The sequence below is a fragment of the Charadrius vociferus genome, unplaced genomic scaffold, assembly GCF_000708025.1.
Source record: "Charadrius vociferus isolate BGI_N301 unplaced genomic scaffold, ASM70802v2 scaffold114, whole genome shotgun sequence".
Classification (NCBI taxonomy): domain Eukaryota; kingdom Metazoa; phylum Chordata; class Aves; order Charadriiformes; family Charadriidae; genus Charadrius; species Charadrius vociferus.
This window is the reverse complement of record NW_009647949.1, coordinates 669,464-685,801: the sequence shown is the minus strand read 5'-3', so window position 1 is coordinate 685,801 and position 16,338 is coordinate 669,464. Positions and strand designations below refer to the sequence as shown.

General features: G+C 43.0%; 1 protein-coding gene across 1 annotated transcript in view; it reads left to right on the top strand.

Moving 5' to 3' along the window:
• SASH1 (SAM and SH3 domain containing 1) overlaps positions 1-16,338 on the top strand; it is a 99,485-nt gene that overhangs the window by 23,288 nt on the left and 59,859 nt on the right. Inside the window, 1 exon segment of the mRNA XM_009883291.1 lies at positions 15,221-15,270. Coding sequence (XP_009881593.1) covers positions 15,221-15,270 — 50 coding nt within the window.

The following is a 16,338-nucleotide window of genomic DNA, read 5'->3' as shown; positions in this document are numbered from 1 at the left end:
AACCCTTTGCTCATGCAGGCAGGCAGCTTCAGGTGCGCTTGCTCTCTGCGCTTGCCAGCAATGACAAAGCAGCGCTGAAAGTGCTTGGCAACAAATTATTTACTGAAATGATTTGACTTCAATAGACTTTTCCCAGTCTGAAGCTTTTGACTGCCATTTGGATTAGATTGAAATTGAGAGTTGTTGTCACTCATAGCAATACTGCAGTGTCGTTAAGAGGCACTGGAGTCTCTGGACTTGTAGGTCTGCTTTATTAGGTGTTTGTGAGTTTTATGTTTCTTTTGTACCTTGCTACTGCCTTTCTCTTTCAGGGCATTGTACAATTGGTTGGATTTTTTTAATGGTTTTGCTGATGATTCTTTATTACAGGTATTTTATTTGTCTCCAGGATGAGGTCTGGCTCAACACTTCTGACTTTGAGGATTGCCGTGTACAGTCTGCTTTGCTCTTTCACTACATGTGTGTCCCAGCTGTCAACATTTTCTGTCACTTTCAGTCTTGTTATTTCATTGCCCATAACATTTCATTTATCTCCTGGGTTTTTGTTTGGTTGGTTTTGGTCTATTTCCATTCAATGTAGACACCCGTTTAGAAGATGATTGGGAAGGCTTAGTTATACGAAGTCGGAGTCAGGATGAAGCCCCAAGTTTCTGCTGCAAGGTGGTAAAAGATGGCCTTTATGTTGTCCTTAAATCAACTGGGCTTAATGCGAAGCATGCTTGCTCTAGCCGGCCTCCAGGGTTACAAAGGCATTTCTTGCATTTACAGTTGTAAGTGGCCTTCTTCCAATTACTCAGTTTTACAGTTCTGCTAGGGCATGGGGAGGGCTGAACCTCCTCTGCAGCAGTACAGGTGAGGCATACTCGCTTAATTTGCTAGTTTTACCTAGTTTGCCGTGGCATCCCTGTAGCTTATGGCCAGCTCTTGCGTTGCTGCATAGCCTGTGTAAGCACACCAGTTAGCGCTGTTAGCAGAGGCACTGGGTTTTCAATGGACCTCCAAACAGAAATACTTTATTACAGGTATTACATTACTGCTTGCTGAGGGCTCTGTTTCACTTTATGTATGCTTGGAAGACAAGTTACAAAAATTCAAAGCAATGCGTGCCAGCATTTTTAATGCCATAATTTGATCAACTGTGACTGCAATACTCCTTTAGGAGTAAAATACGGCGCTGAGTGGATAGGTTGAATAAGAAGGTGCGTGAGGGAGTGCAAAGCTGTGTACAGTCTTTGGTATGAAGTGTATGTGCTACTTGTACACAGTGCGTCACTGAAAAACTGTGGGTGGCTCTTGGAGTGCAAGTCTGCTCTGCACTTGTGCTTCATTTGTTTCTGCATTGTGAATTCTGTGCGTCCTTGAAGTCAAGCGTGACCCCACAGTCTGGTGGAGAGAATGGCTGAAGTTGCAAGTGGAAGTTGGGAAGAAGCTCATTGTAGTTGCCACTTCAGGAATAAAATAGTCTAAGCAGCTGAACTGTGAGTATGTAGTCTAACTGTACAGGGAGAAAATGTTACGTAAGAGAATCATTTGTTAGGCTTTACTGGAGGATGCTTAATTCTCGGGTGAACAGTAGTGGATGATGATTGCAGATGATTTGCTTGGAGCAGTGGTGGCAGCTTTCTTTGCAGATTCCTCAGGTCTGAGTTTTCTGTGATTACTGACGGATGACTGTTTGCTGAGGTTCAAATGCTTTCTCTGTAAGCAGCACGTAACAGTGTCATAATTATTTTTGGTATGTTCTCAGTAGTAGGTCTGTTCATCATTCAGCAATTGGCCTTCTGTTTGGAAAAGACCCTGTCTCAGTCTGTGACGGGATGACCACATGTTGCATGAAAACACAACGAAGCAAAGCAAAGTTGTGCATCACTGTCCTGTGCTAGCCTGAAAACGGTGTGATGCTGATGGTCTGGAGGGAGCCCAGGTCAGCCCCAGCGATCACACAAGCCTGATCTCACCAGGAGGCTGCTGTGCCCCTGGGGAGAGGGTTCTGGTCCCCACTGTCCTCTCCTGGGTAAAGTCTCTGAGCCTCCTGCTTTGAACAAAGGAAAATATGAGCATTTTACAGCTATCTGATGGATCCTCAGGATTCAGATTTGTTTCCCTTTAAATTTAAGAATCACTGAAACCTGTATTAACCACTTTTCTGCTGTCTGGCTGGTGTGCCAGAGCAAAACCCACCTTCTATCCCAAGAGCTGGTTATGTGGCAGGAGCCCACTTGTGCCTTTTCAGCAGAACAGCTGAGCTTTGCAAGAACTGGATGGAGCTCTGCAGCTGGGCTGGAGCCCGGCCCAACAGTAGGAGCTATTAATGATGCAATTAAAGTCTTTAGTTTAACCCCTTACCAGCAGTTGGTCTGATTAGTATTGGAGCTGTCAGATGTCACTGTCGCACCATTACCCTTCAAAGCAAAACTTGCTGCAGCAGTAATCCCATAGAGCACAGCTTTCATTTGCTGCACCACCACTTGGGGCCATTACTGTTAACTGCTTCATCTACGGCGTAAGAGTTTCTAGTCCAGTCTTACTTTAAATGTAAAAAGAAAATTAAGAATATTTCTATCAATAGTTCTGTAGATACAGATTTCTAACATGAATGTGTACAAGGCAATAATTACTTCTTAATATTATCAAACAAGTATGCTGCGTATCTTTTTTTTTAAATACACAGAATTGTGCCAAATGGTCTAATTGCCTCCAATAGTATTTTTTCCCTTTGGTAGGAACAATCTTTCTTGTCGTCTGTGGGCTTAAAAAATACGATACAATGCATCAGAGCTGATTTGAAATTCAGTTTGGTAATAACGATCTGGTAATAACTGTGATGGCCAGTGATGAAGACTTAAATACATAAGGATCTGGCCCAAAGCATCCATCAAATGTAGGCTTCAATTTCAAAGGTAAAGAGAGAATGGCTAATTTAAGTCTCTTTATCAAAGGCAGTTTTTATAGCAGGGAGGATGTACAAATACAGACTAGCAATTTGTGGGCTAATCCTTTTTTGCATTAATATGGTTAATTTGGTTTCAGTTCTCTTGTTCAAGAAATTAATTTCTCCCTCACTTTCTAGAAGACTTTGAAGTTAGCATCTAACTATCCACCTTTGTCTCTCTTCTCTCACCCCCTCACATTCCTGGAGTGCGTTTATGCAGGTTGAGGGCGAGCAGTTCAGCGCCTAGCTCTAGGGAATGAATTCATATTATCCATCTTCATTTTCAGGTGTTCAGTTTCACATACCTACATAGTAAACAAAACCAGTTTGATTTCAAGTTAAATGTTGATTCTGCTTTTTAAATTGTTATAAAAGTCAGATTTAAAAAAAAACCAAAAAAAACCCAAAAAAACTTCTTGAAGAGGATCCTGAAAGAAACTGCTTCTTCAGAATGAGCTTATTGTAATAACAAATGTTAGCAAAGAGTCAGTTTCCTCTATGCTGACACAAGTTTGTCTGATAGAAAAGGTTTTGAAAAAACTATATATCTGTATTGCTGCTGTTTCTGGTGTCAGAACAGCTGAACTGGGGGTCAGACCCCACCAACCTTCCATGTTTATGTCATGAAATCAGCGTATCTCATGTTGTTATAGCTTTCCAACTGGGGTGTTCTCATGAAATAATGAACATAGGAATCACTAAGGGGGAGCTAAACTGGATTTAAAACATTAAACTGAAAGTGCAAATCAGCATAAAAGGCCTACCGAGCCTAAAACACTGCAAATGGATGGGTGGAAAGCTCGGGCTGCAAGACTTTCTGCTAACGAATACCTGAATTCAGGATGTCAGCATTTTTGAGCTTGCAGCTGTTGATGTTTTTAACCTCTGAAAGAAGAAAAAAGAGGTACAGTTTTACTGTCAGTTGGAAAGCAAGAATCCATTTTGCCCAAATGTTTGAAGTTTTGACATAATTCTTTTTTGCGTGAAGGGATGCAACAGGAGGCTGTTTGAACTTTTTCATGGAAAGATGAGAAAACCCATAAATGTGCATGTGGGCACAGGCTCACAATAAGACTACTTGCCAGGGATGTGGGATAATGTGGGTCAGGTCCTGGCTCAGCTCAGCTCTGTTACATGGTTCTGTTGCCTCTTTTTCCTGTGTTTTACTGGATTCTTTCGCTTTTCTAAAAATTTAAGAGAAATCCGTTTTCTCAGCAGTAGCACTTAAGCTTTTAGAAATTCTGTGGGTGTGAGAAAGTCTTAAATGTGATAGATTTTCTTGAATTAAATAAAGGCTTTAGTCCTGTTCTGAAAGGTTCAATTTCATGGTTAAAAGAAAACACAGAGGAGGTATATGTGCCTCTATACATACAGACTCTTTAAAATTGGAAACTTCCGAGTGCAGATTTTCCCAGAGGCTTATGAAGCCAAGAGGAGGTTGTGAGCTCTGAAGAGCATGGCCTGATAGCAGCACCAGGCAGCCCAAAGGGTGGTGCCAGATTTCTTATGAATTGGTGCTTTTCTTCCACTGCCCAAGGTGCTGTCAAGTTCTGAATTCTGGTTTTGCCCATCACAGCTAAAGTGTCCAACAGAAAGAGTCAGATCTCTTTCATATGTATTTGGGTTTTGGTTTGAGTCTCTGAATGTGAGGTGTAAAGTAAAAGCAATGGGGAGAACTCTTAATTTTACACCAATCTGTGCATTACAGTGACTGTAATGATGGAAGTTTCTGACACAATGCATTGGAGGTTATCAGGTTGCCATAAATTGGGGGGGGGGGGGGGGGGGAAGTGGGTGGAAAGTTTTAAACTAAAATATCCTTTGTTTTCAACTAGATAATTTTTGTAACTTTTTTAATCTGTCTCCTTTTTAACAAAGTAAAAAAAAATCACTGCTTTCACAGAATGATATTAATGCAAAGTATTTTTTTTTTTTCGTGAAATTCAGGGATTTCAGGGCTGGTACCCTATGCATTTGTGGTAATAAAAAAAACCCCTTTGTGGATTTCTTAATAAGTAGTGCGCTCTTCTGATTTACCTACTCCTGGATTTCACTAGGGTTTTTAAGGCTTTAGTAACTCAAAGTCAACTGTAGTTTGTGTTTTCTGCTACAGATCTTCTGAATAATTCATTAGTAACTTACTGTTTGGCACAACATAAAGTGAAAACAATAGAGTTTTTAAATGTTAGCTAGCACGATAAATGATGATGTGAAAGGGAGTATACTTGCAAAAATTCATCAGTGTTACAGTAACAACCCATTTCAGAAGAATCCCTGAATCTTGAGTGTATTGATTGATTCAGCTTCTGTTCATTTGCAGTATAGATCATCTGAAATTTCATGTGCCGGAGGCACGGATATAGGCATGTAGATGCACAAATACATTATCAATACAAATAAAACATACAGTGGACCGGTGCTCTTAGCCTATGTTTCCATGATACGTCTGTTTGAAAGGCTTTATAGCACAGCTGTAGAGGTTTCCTGGAGGCATTGGTCTTAGCCTGGGCTTTACTTTCTCCTTCCTTGCCAGTTTTCAAAAAGAAAATACATCTTTTGTTGTTCCTGAAATTATTGAAGAGAAATTGAGACAATGGAAAATAAGCTTAATAAAAACGTAGTACAGTTTTGTGTACATGAAAATGAAAAATTGGTAGGAACTGAAAAGCGTTTCACAGAGGGAAATGGAGAACATCACTGACCATGGTGCATGGGTATCCTGAATTAGAAAAGCACGTAAAACCAGATCAGGACTGTCAATATTCAGAAAGAAGTTTGGCATACTCTGTCGAGGCTTTTTTGTGAAGCTGCTTGTGATTATTTTCATCTTACCAGTGATGCTGAGAGTACTTCACTTCAAGACCACTCTAAATTCCTGGCCCTGCAGTTACAGGAAAGCATAATGCAGGGTGGTAGTGGGGATACATTGTTCACAGAGGTGCTGTCTTCCTAATTGTTTGAGGGTATTGCTTCAGGTGGTGACTGAGGCTGAGGTACCCGCACGCTGCCATAGCCATCCTCGCCAGAGAGCCAGCAGCTGGCCAAGGAGTCTGTACTTGGCTGACCAGACTGTTCCTACCCTGAAGTACACTGTAACAAACTGTTGTTTGTTTGTTTATGCATTTATTTTCTCCCTTTCTTGTGGTGTTTTCCCACAGGCCAGACCCTCTCCCTGGGGGAAGTGGCAACTTGTCCCCGGTCCCCGTGTCAGCTCCTGCACGAGAAGGGCCTCATGCTTTGGGCAGCATCCAGTTGGGCTTTGCCTCACGCCTCCCTCCCTGTGTCACCTCCTGAGCCCTCTCCGGCCTCACACTTAACCATTCTTGATGTGGTTTGTTTGGGTTTTTTCATGCCTCTGAAACATTATGGGTCTTCCTAGTGCCACAAAACACCTTCGCTGTCTTTAAGTCCTCTCTGGAAACCCACATCTTTGGCTGTGTTCTGCATCCTTGTTTCTCCTCATGAAAGTTCTTTTTGATTTACCTGTTGTCCTGGTTCTGGCAGGGATGAGGTTAATTTCCCCAAGGAGCCGGCAGGGAGCAGGTGTTCCATCCCACATGACCCATGCCCAGGCTATAAGAGGCGCTAGCCGGGGAGGGGAGAGGAGTTGCCACTCTGTGGTAGGCTGCCGCAGTCCGGGTCCTGTCAGTGCGTGGCGGTACTGTAATCATGTCTTTTTCGGTGTTACTGTTTTTTTTTCTTTTCCCTTTTGCTGTTCTGTTAAATTGCACTATCTCAACCCATGAGTTTTGCCTTTTTCTGCCGTTTTTTCCCACGGCTGTGGGAGTGGAGCGAGGGGCCGCGTGGTTCTTTGTTGCTGGCTGAGGCCAAACCATGACGGTCCTTTTTGGCACCCAACGTGGGGCTCGAAGGGCTGAGATAATGACGGATCTGACCAGAGCTTGTTGAAACAAATTTCTTAGATGCATCTCTCATATTAGTTAGATAGTCGCTGGTTACAATGTTGCTTTGTTTGTTTGCATGGCTGTATTATGTCAATTCTTACATGCTCCATGTACTCCCTGTGATGGTGTTTGTTATCTCGGGGAGAGGGATCAGGGCTATCGTTTTGATGTCCTGTGCAATATCAGCTTATGATATAACATCACTATTCAGGTGGCTTTGTTGGGGTGTCTATGCAGTATTGCTGTCCTGTTCATACCTTGGTCACCGTCTCTTACCCAATCTATGGGAGAAACAGGGGGAGATACTTTCCCCAGCTCTTTTGCCTCCCTCTTCTCCTTTGGGCCAGGTATGACACCTTTAGAGAATTTCGAATATCTGTGGGATGCTCAAACTAGCATGTTCCTATTGCTGTGTTTCTTGAATGTTTTTCAGGTCTTGTTTAGGGTTAAAAGACTGTTTAAGACTATCACCCAGAGATCTGGCCCAAGGCTGTGGATAGTCGGGGTGGCATGGCCTGTGGGAGAATATGGGCAGGTATCTAGAGAACTTCTTGCCTCCAATGGTTTTTTAGGACTTCACCCTCGAACAACTACAGGACCCTGATAAAGTGATAGAATATTTGAAAGGAAAATGCTGTGGCTATTCCAGAGAGGCGCAACTTACGGCACTGTGCTGGGCCCTGGCCTGTATCTACCAAACACTGCTCAGTACTATGCAGGACCCTCAGCAGAAAAAGTGGGAAAACAGACCAGCAGACACTGCGGCTACTCCAACCCCGGTGGCAGGCACTGTGGCTACTCAAACCCTGGTGACAGGCAGTGCAGCCACTCAAACCCCAGTGGCAGGCACTGCAGCTGAACCAGACAATCAACCCGTGCCAGTATCCGTTGCTCCTATACAGAAGAAGAAATACACCAAGAAATCAGTTCGCTTAGTGAGGGATGATGACGAACCAGGGCCATCACGAGAACAGGAGGAAGAGGCAGAACCAGAGATAATCACCCGATCCCTGTCCCTGAGTGAGCTGCGAGATACGCGAAACTATTTCAGTAGGCATCCAGGTGAGCACATTGTCACCTGGCTGCTCCGATGCTGGGATAACGGGGCCAGTAGGTTGGAATTAGAGGGTAGGGAAGCCAGGCAACTGGGATCCCTGTCTAGGGAAGTGAGCATTGACAAGGCGATTGGGAAAAAGATACAAGCCCTCAGCCTCTGGAGGCAACTCTTGTCGGGTGTGAGGGAAAGGTATCCCTTCAGTGAAGATGTTGTATGTCATCCAAATAAGCGGACCACCATGGAAAAAGGTATCCAGTACCTGAGGGAATTAGCTGTACGGGAGATTATTTACTACAACCCAGATAGTGCGCAGAGGTAAGCCCATCTGGGCTGCTGAACTGTGGCAAGATATTGCTGCCCGGATAGAGAATCTGGTTGTGAAAGTATGTCATGTAGATGCCCACATACCCAAGAATCAGGCCACTGAGGAACGTTAATAAAAGTCGACATTGACCAACCTGAGGAGTTTTAGGCAAACATAGCAGGTCTCATTCATTCTGTTTAAAGCAGCAAGAGCTCTAGTATAGATGCAGTTATGCCAGCACAAGAGCGCTTTGCTATTTTACCATTGGGTAATGGGTGTAAAATACATCAATCGAAGACCTGCTGTGTCCCAGTCACATATATATGCCTTTATATTAATATGTTTTTAGCACAGAGACAACTACCGTAGTTCTAGGCTTGCTTCATCTTTTTTGGAAAATTGATCAGAAGGTGTTTGATTTCCTTGCTGCAGAATGCTGCGTTCCCATATCGACTTTCCTTTCTCTGAAGCCTGTTGCTGTTGTTTTTTTGTCTTTGTGCCGTAATTTCACTGGATTCAGCCTCTGTTTATTACAAGTGGATTTATGAGTTAGCACTGCCTCGCTTTTCATTGTTACAGGGCTTTACAAAAGCTGCAATTTCTTTGTAATTGCTAATGAATTATATTTTTTAAAATCATTGTGGAATGTTTTTCAGCCTCTGTGGCTTCCAGCCTTAGTGTTGAATGCAATGTATTTGAGATGGACAAAAAAACTCTTCTGTTTTTGTTGTTGGCAGAGGGGAGAATGTCAAACGCTTCCCCCCATGACGCGTTACGTTCGATAGATTCCAGCATTTGCGTCAAGCTGAGAGGCATGATTTTTCTTCCCTACCTAACACTAAAAGCAGACATGTGAGTGCCATAGCAGTGTGTTTTCTCTGAAGCTGCATTTCCTCAGTAGTTAAGCTGAGTGTTTACCTATGTCTGCACTGCTGTACGAGGCATTGAGATGCTTGGACTGTTATTTCATGCATAAAAGTATTTATTGTTTGAAATCCCATTTTTAAGCATTCCTCCTGCATAGCTCATTTCCTTGATCCAGAGTTTTGCTGCTGCTGTTGGATGTTATCATTTAGCATTTATCAGCTCTGGCTCTAACGTGCAAGAGTAATGGAGGAGAAAGCCTGCACTTTTCTCTAAAACAGCTACGGGGATGGTCCAGAGGTTGTGGTTTGAGACTCAAAATAGGCCTTTTACTAATCTGTATCACTGGAAACTCACTAAGCTGGTTAATTCCCTCAAACATTTGCTGAGGTGGTTGCCACAGGGATAGGTCTTTTTTTTTATTTCTTTATTCTGACCTGTGACCCATAGCTAGTGACTTGTAGGTGATTACCATTACACACCTGTGTACCTGTGCTGTCTCTGCACAGGGGCTTCCCTTCACCTTCTCCAGAACCTCTGCAGAGGCTGAAATGTGGTGTGTGGTGGAGGACTCTGGGCAGCATGATTGCTTTCAAAGTAAAACAAACTCTTAGAGACCTTCCGTGCTCCGGCTATCTGTCAGATGTAGTTTTGTTTAATCATTTCAGAAGCTAGACTAGAACATGCAGTGTGTGTTTGGGCAAACAGGGAAGATGTTTGGGGGAAGAGACTGCCAGAATTTTCTCACAGAGGTTTTCTGCTGTAGGTGCCTTATTTAGACCTGCTGAAATGGTTTCATAAAATTATTAATAAATTTATGAGCATTTTAGCCATCTCCTTCTCTACTGGTTATGTCACTGAATTTTCCCAGCGCTCATCTGGGTCTCACTTTGCGCAGTTGCTGTCTGCACAGTGAGATTAATCCTGTCTTGGGAGCTGCAGGGGAGTGTTTAAATTTATAATTCAAGTGGATACAGCTCCTGTGGCAGAAACTGTGAAGAGGTTCATGAATTTCTAATTAGAAGGGATTCATTCAATGAATGTAATTTCCTAAACTAAGTTGTGGTGTGCAGCATAGATGAAGCTTAATGTTTAGGTAATTAAAATAGGCGCATTCCCCCTGGAATGTGTGAGCCTTACCCTGGGTAACCAGGTTTCCTTTTGGATGCTCTTCTCTACTATGTTTGTGTATTGCAGGAGCAGAACAGCAACGCCTTCAAGGTGGAGATGTCCCTTATCTGTTACATTACATAGAGAACAACTGAACTGAAGTTATCACAGGAGGAAAAGTCCCTCATGAATTCAGACCCTGCCATTCCAGTCAGGAAATGGGTTTCCAGCTTCTTCCCTGTGTATTTTGTGCTTTGTGCTTCCTTCCTGTATGCATTTTTCAGGCTTAGCTCATAAATGATTGTAAAACTGTCTTCAAGATTTTTTTCAAGGAAGGTAGTATATAAAACCAAAATCACAATATTTAGAAGCCTACAATAATTTGAAAAGAAAACGTATCCAAACGATCACATAAATCACACAGTCTACAAAGTAAGCGGAAAAGCTACCTGTGAAGAAACTATTCTTGAGCCCTGAGGCAAACAACTTAAGGCTTGAAGCATAAGCCACAAAACCTTCTTGTTAAGCTTACAACTCATGTTTTCTATCAAAATGAGACTAAAAAGCACTTCTCTGATTCGCACTTCTGCACCAGAGCTCCTGAGCCGTATCTGTTTGGCTCCGCAGTCGCTTTTTGCAGCGTCCGCAGTGCAGAAAGGTTGGTGACACCAGGCAGTACCTGGGCAGCACAACACCTGCGGACCTTCCCTTCCTCGAGCTGCTGGGTCACAGCTTCAGCCAGGGTCTCGGGGCATTGTCCTGCGGCTGTCCTCTTGATTGCATAGGCTTTGGGTGAAGGAGGAGAAAAGAAGGAAATAGGACTGCGAAGAATATGGCTTTCAAGCTGGGAGAACAAAATGTTTCTGCAAGCTGAGATTGTTGTAAATCAGCAATAGGTGGCTAGGTGGAGGAATCCCTAGTTTAAATTCAGTGGGCTTCACTCTACAGGTTATTAGCATTACTAATTTTTAACAGCTCCCCCTGGCTTTATTAACAATATTTGAGATTCTGTGACCTGCTAACCTTGGACTTCAAGGAGAGCTGGACAAGCTGGTGCTAAGCCATTGTTTGCTCTCCCTCCTATGTGTTCCTTGGGGGTTGGATACAATTTATGAATTTCTCCATTTCTCCAGAATCCTCAGATCTTAGTTGTTGTGATTTAACAGTGTATTGGACATGTGTAATATGCACTGAGTGTCTGGGTACAGGACGGGTGACTTCGGCAGGGCCCCTTAAATATGGATACCGTGCAAGTAAATCAGACACTTTTGGGAAACACTGGATTTAATCACATAGCTTAAGGAGTCTGCACTTCATGGGGTACTTTCTCAGATCATTGGGTTTCTTGCACCAGTACTTCATAGTGTGTAGATGGAGTGAATGTCTGGTACATCTCAGACAAGCTTTATGGGCATGTGTGGGGGGCAGTTATCTGGGGCAGCAGACTGCTAGGACAGAAAATACCTATTGCTCTGACACTTGCTTGGTCTAGACCTGAGTCCTGGAAATGCCTCCAGGCACCCCTTCCCTTCAGGGAAGGGCTGTCTGTTGCTGCAGCCACTGTTTCTATAAACCCAAGCTGTCCTCTGTTTCATTTTTAAGGTCTGGTTCAGAAGGGTGAAAGATGTACTTTCATGAAACTAATCTTGGAAAATATTTTTTGAAAAGATGTTATAGCATGCTTGAGAGCATGCCAATGGTGCAACATTTGCTCAACCTTCTAGAATTAGCCATTGGTATAAAAAAGGCCCTGATCCTGCTGCATTAAAGTCAACACAACCTGTGGGTTTTAATGTGAGGTTTAACGTGAGGTTTAATGGATTTTTAACCTAAATAAATAGAATTGCTCAAGGCTGATAAAAGTTCTGTGATGTAGATCTGTGCCAGAAGTTCAGTGGAGAGTAGTATTTTCCTAAGTATTTTCCTTTGGTTTCTTGTCTAAACAACAATAGGAAAAATATTCTGCTGGAAAGGCAGGCGTGAATATTAATCACAACATTATGGGACTATCAGGTGTTTTGCATTCCAGCATTGGAAAGTAGAGCTTTAGAGGAGGGAGAGAAGAGTTGGCCTTGCTTCTGTCCTCCACAGTCATCTTGATCCTACAAAACTGTTCCTGTTCTAACAGGGTGGGCTTGACAGTAAATGAGAAAAAAAGAAAGCAAATACAGTCAGCTTTTTTAGGGTTTTGTTACACGTGATACCGCTGACTATTCAGCTGAATAGTTTTAGGCTGAAAATGGTAACTTCCCACCTAACTGCAATCTCAGTCTACAACTTCACAAGCAACTGCTTAAGCAAAAGACTTCTATAAAGCGTTGGGAACCCAGATAGTATCTTATAAATGATAGTTTACAAAAGCTGGCGTGTTTTTAAAAAAACAAACAAATAAAAAAAAACATTTGCAGCAAGCAGTGTTTTAAGGCAGCAGATAAATCTTCAGGAAGTTGGGATCTAAAGGCATGTTGGGGACACAATGGATTCTCCTGATTGGCAAACTGAATCTTTAAGATGGGATAGCTGATAAAATGCTTTTTTTTTTCATCTGTGAAGCAGTGTGTGGACAAATGAGGCACTCATGAATGGGAAACCATGGTTTGGACCATGGGGCTTGTCTTTCCCTCCCTCCTTGCGGACTGCTAGGTGGGGGTGGGAGAGTGCCAGACGAGGATTTGCAGCGATATGCCTGCGGTCTTTTCCAGATGCAAAACTTAACTCGGATTCCATTTTGACAGAGCTAATGGAGAAATAGAGGGATGCCTGGTGCCAAATAGCTAATTTCACTTTCCTGATCTGTGAACATCTGCGGAATTTCCCTGGGCTCAGTCCAGCTTCTGCTTGACTAGAGGAGTCCTGTTGGATCTGTCAGTAAGCGAACGTGGTGGCCTTTTCATGCAGACTTCCACTCAAGGACTTCATTTCCCTTTTCATGCTATAATATCAGCAAAGCGGATACGCAGATCATGCATGGTCAGGCAAAATCCCCTAGTTGGGCAATGATCCTCTGTTAGTCCTGGTTACTAGCAAGCACATGGCTATGAGCTGTCCTGTGCCCTCCTGGCTGCCGTGACCAGCAGTGCAAGCTAACGCAGTCGTGTGACAGTAGAGCAGGCTCCTCTCTACTCTAGGTCTTGCAGACTTTCTGGGCGGGCTAACCCAACACTGTTTCGTGGCAGTCAGTGGTAATTTCCTGTTTAGTATTAAAAGGCTGCATTTCCAGAAAATTGTGTCTGGTTTTCTTTTTTTTGTATTAAATCTTAAGAACGTTTTGTCACCCTTTCTGTAAACAAAGGGCATAGGAAGTACAATTTCACAGAGATAAGAGACTTACATGTAGGCTGAGGAATGCATGAACAAAAAGACCTCCAGTATTGAGAAATAAATCCACGTCCTTTTTAAATTTTTTTTGGAGTGTGTATCCTACTGTGGTTGCTTACTCAGCTACAACAGCCTTTCGGTTACAGCAAAAACTTCGCTAGGGGTAGGACTGGCTGAGAACAAAATAGCCGTAAGTTGGTTCCCCCATCACACGCAGATCAACCAACAAAGTGTAGTTCTCAGTACTGACAACTGTAATTTCTTCCTCCATTCTAATTGGAGTTTTCCCACTGACTTCAGCTAGACTCGTTGTTAATAGTATGTGCCTTTTAGGCAGCTGGCTTGTAATCTTAAATTAGATACCACCAGTGGGACTTGCTTCATCTAACTTGAGGCAGCTGAAACCCGTTGGGCAAGTTGTTCTGTGAGAGTTGCTGTCTCACTCCATCGACTGCAAAGGGAGCCTGGATGTGTACTCGGCACTGGTAAGGCCCCACCTCGAGCACTGTGTTCAGTTTTGGGCCCCTCACTACAGGAAAGACATTGAGGTGCTCATTTGTGTCCAGAGAAGGGCAATGAAGCTGGTGAGGTGTCTGGAGAACAAGTCTTATAAGGAGCAGCTGAGGGAACTGGGGTTGTTCAGTCTGGAGAAACGGAGGCTAAGGTGAGACCTTATCGCTCACTACAACTACCTGAAGGGAGGTTGTAGCGAGGTGGGGGTCGTCCTCTTCTCGCTAGTAACAAGTGACAGGACAAGAGGAAATGGCCTCAAGTTACACCAGGGGAGGTTTAGGATGGATATTAGGAAAAAGTTCTTCACAGAAAGGGTTGTTAAGCATTGGAACAGGCTGCCCAGGGAGGTGGTAGAGTTGCCATCCTTGGAGGTATTTAAAAGATGGGTGGACATGGTGCTTAGGGACATGGTTTGGTGTTTTTGGCAGTGTTACATTGATGGTTGGACTTGATGGTCTTCAAGGTCCCTTCCAGCCTAGACAATTCTATGATTCTGTGACCGAGTCCTGGAGTAGACGGTTATATCCTAGATGTTTGAAGGAAGGTGATTTGAACTCTGTCCTGTTGACAAATTTCTGTGTGAGAAACTGGCCTTGCTGAAATGTGTCAGAACCCTCTCAGTATTTTTAGCTCAGAGAATGCTCTTTTAATGCCAGATTTTTCCCTGTGTATTCTTCCTGAAGGTAGATTTTGGGAAATCACACTTGAACTTATCTAACAAATAGTGTGACGATCTAGTGAAAATAGTACATTCCTCTTTCTGTTTTGTTTTTAATCACTTCTGTCTGGCAATTTTACCTTCTTCTATATTCTCCAGTGCTAAGGATGGAATTAGATGTTTTACTGGAGTATTTCAGAATTCATACCGAAAGTGATTCCTTCTGGAGAGGTTAGTGTTTCACGTTTGAATAGTTTGAGGTAGTCCTAGGTTCTGTCACCCTGTTTCTTCTGTCACCCTGTTTCTTCTTCCGTTTTTTTCCCCTTCAGATTTCTTCTTTCTAGTGTTTGGATATTTCATTAACCTGACATTTGTTCTGTTTTAGGAGAAACCTGATGCCAGTGCCACATCTCTACAGATGCGATCCCAGATTGAGGTAAGGACTTTGCTTTTGATTATCTGTGCTTGTTTGTTTGTTCTTTAATTTGATATTCTGCATAAATTGGGCAAAGGCTGCTGTTGTATCTATCTGCTCTCACTGCTATGTCTTCTCTTGCAGGAGTCACTTGGTCTCAGCAGCACTGCATCAACACCCGACACTGAAAGAAAGTAAGTGAAGGCCCATGAGGTGAAAAAGGAATTTGGTACATTTTCTTTTTCCTTGGAGTAAATAATTTTAGATTGCATTGGTGTTTCAAGATTTCAGATCCAGCCCCTATTAATGAAACTTGTTTTGGAACCTGCTCCTTCCCTTGTTCTCTTTTGGCCTTTTATTATTTTGTTTTTTAGATCAAGGGAGTGTTATCTTTTCTCCCCTCTGTGAGCACTTGGGGTGTGCATAGTTCAAGATGACTCGTTGTCGTTTTTGAGGAACTTCACTGAATCCATGTTGTCTGCAAATTAAACCTGCTTAAAAAATAACTTTCTGTGACTAGACCTAAACGCAGCCAAAAAGAGATAGGCAAGGGGAAGGGAGAGTTACAAACTTAAATCACTTTCCTTTTCCTGTGCACTCCTGGGTTTGTAACTGTGCTTTTGAAGAAAGTGCCAAGGGAATGAAGCATTTAAAACCCAAGTTAAAAGGAGCTTTAATTTTAGCAGTCCTTAATAAAAACCTCTCTGTGAGGACTGAGAGGGTTTCTGTTTACTGTCACCTCCTGCTGCAATGTGTGTGCTTGTTTTCTGCGCCTCCTTCCTTTGATCCCGAGATCTTGGATCTGTACTGCTAAGGGTAACATGCAGCAGTGCATGAAGACAACTGATGCTGTATTTCCAATTGCCTGCCCTTCATGGGGTAGTGCCAGCTGTACTGATTTAGAAGGAGTATGTGGAATCCAGTTGTGATGTGACGTGCTTTCATAAGGTTTTACTGACCAAATTTGAATATCTTTTAGTGATTCAACACTGGACAGTAATAGGAAGGTTGTAAGAAATAGTTGCCCTTGCTGTTGCCAGTTCAGTAGAAGGAATATCAGTCCCAGAGGCAGCGGTGGTGGATGTGGGGTACGGGACTTGCCTGAGTGCTGGCCACGCAGAAGTCAGTGGTACAGTAGGGAACAGCTGCTTTGGAGTTTCTGTGGGTTCGTCTGAAAGTTGTTTCATGCTTAAAGATCTTGGAAAGTAGTGAATTATCTTTTAGAGGTGCCTTTTCTCTTCGTCACTTGGAGAGAAAGCAGG